The sequence below is a fragment of the Telmatherina bonti genome (assembly GCF_933228915.1).
Source record: "Telmatherina bonti genome assembly, chromosome: 6".
Lineage (NCBI taxonomy): Eukaryota > Metazoa > Chordata > Actinopteri > Atheriniformes > Telmatherinidae > Telmatherina > Telmatherina bonti.
In genome coordinates, this window is record NC_136624.1 from 38,493,830 (window position 1) to 38,496,027 (window position 2,198).

General features: G+C 48.7%; 1 protein-coding gene across 1 annotated transcript; it reads right to left on the reverse strand.

Moving 5' to 3' along the window:
• Positions 1-787: 787 nt before the first annotated feature.
• On the reverse strand, positions 788-2,198 carry drd5a (dopamine receptor D5a; the record flags this gene model as incomplete). Its single annotated transcript, XM_079241661.1, has 1 exon — positions 788-2,198. The coding sequence occupies exon 1, from the start codon at positions 2,168-2,170 to the stop codon at positions 788-790; it is 1,383 nt and encodes a 460-aa protein (XP_079097787.1). The 5' UTR covers positions 2,171-2,198.

The window sequence follows — 2,198 nt, forward strand, 5'->3', positions numbered from 1 at the left end:
TATTCACATTAGATTTTGTGCTTTAGCATCACACTTCACGCTGTCAAAGCCTGTGGCTTTCTATGTTTGCATCAAACTGCGTAATAGTCCACTTGGAAGAGAGCAGGTGTGCTGAAGGAGTCACCGGAGTGGTTGCAGTGGCAAAACACTTCAATAATGCATTTTGGCATCGTATAACTTAAACTCCCTGGGACACATTCCTTGCATGTCTCAAAACTTGTCTTTCACTGTAAGGCGCTGAAATGACTGCATTTGACTATCTTAGTTGCACTGTCAGTAAGGCTGCCCTCAATTTTCATACTCAGTGGAAAGGCGGGCACTAGATACACATGAGGTTATTAAGCAGCAAAGTTTCTTTTATGGATCCTCTGTGAGCTTTTACACTTCCCCTCCAAATTGACGGACATTAGACACCTATGCTCCAAGTAAAGCCTTTAAGTAAACGACAGCTTCAGCAACATTGAACAAATTAACACAGACTTTACTTGTCATGTAAATAAACACCTACACATCACTTTTTTTTTCCAGGACAGGACAACATCACATCTCATACATGACGCAAAGCAGTGGCGGGGTGGCTTTGTGGCTACAGAGACATGTCCTGTTGAAGTGTCAATGAGCAGGTCAGCTGAGCCCACTTCCCTCCAATTCTCATCACACTTGCAAGGGCTGCTGCTCAGTAGCTCAGACAGCCCTGACCTATGGCTTCCTTGGAGCTTCTGGGGGAAAAGGAGCTGAATGGATGATGAAGTGGTCCATATATCCAGTCACGCACAGGACGCAGGAGTCAGTGTAATCCGTTAGGTGTGAATGGAGACATCCTGTCCAGACTGATGTCTGCCTCGCAGTCCTCCAAGTCACAAACGGAGTCGGTGGCGTTTTCATTGTTGTGAGAAAACTGTGAAATCCTGTCAAAAGTTTCGTCATGTTCAATACATTCAACCACATTGGGGATCATGTTCACGTATGCGTTCACGATTTCCTTGTGGATGAGGGTATCTTGGTTGTAAGAGACAAGCTCGTTGCTGATGTTTACAGTTTCCACAGGTGTGTTTGAACAGAAATAGCGACAGCCCAGCAGACTGGCAAAGGCCTTCCTGAATTCAGCGTTGAAGGCGTAAATGACGGGGTTCAGGGAGGAGTTGGTCCAGCCGAACCACACGAAGACGTCAAATGTGGTCTCGCTTACGCACGGCAGACCCGCGTCCCGGTCTGTGGCTGGCCTGTCACAGAACGGGACCATGCAGTTCAGAATGAAGAAGGGTAACCAGCAACACACAAAGACGCCCATGATCACGGAGAGCGTTTTAAACACTTTGGTTTCCCGTTTGATCGACGTTTTCAAGGTGTTGTGGTGTTGGCACTCTATTCTGTTGGTCCTGCAACTTTGCGCGTGCTCCGCCGCCCTTTCCAACGAGGCTATTCTTCTAATTTGTATTTGTGCAATCCGATAAATTCTAGTGTATGTTACAATCATAATTGCTACGGGAATATAGAAGCTTATCAGTGAGGAGGATATGGCGTACTCTCTGCTCAGGCTGGAGTCGCAGTTTTCCTCTATCTGCCTGCTTGTGGAAGAGTTGTGCGCCCCAGCCACATCATCAGCCGTGGCTTTGTGCCAGTTTAGCTGGACGGGTATGAATGAAATAAGCACAGACAACGTCCAAGTGATGCTAATCATGACAAAGGCAACTCGCTGGGTCATTTTTCTCTCGTAGCGGAAGGGGCTGGAGATTGCCCAGTATCTATCCACGCTGATAATGCAGAGGTTAAGGATGGAGGCAGTGGAACACATGATATCAAAAGCCACCCAGATGTTACAAAAAGTGCCAAACGGCCAGTACCCCGCCACCTCTGCCACGGCTTTCCATGGCATCACCAGGACGGCCACGAATAAATCCGAAAGAGCCAAGGACACGATGAAAATGTTGGTGACTTTTGTCCGCAGGTGCCGAAAGCGCAGCACTGCGGAGCAGACCAGGATGTTCCCCAGCAGGGTCCACAGGATGAGCAGGGACAGGAGGCATCCCGTCACTGTGCGCACCACCATGTCCTTCCTCCCGTCGCTTGTTGCTTCTGTTTCAGTGCTGTTCCACATGACCTCTCCGAGGGGTGCCGGCACAGAATCAATACCCTGCACCGAAGAGAGATACTTGGCTGGATTCTCCATGTCGCGGCTCAAGTAAAACTGCAGTCCA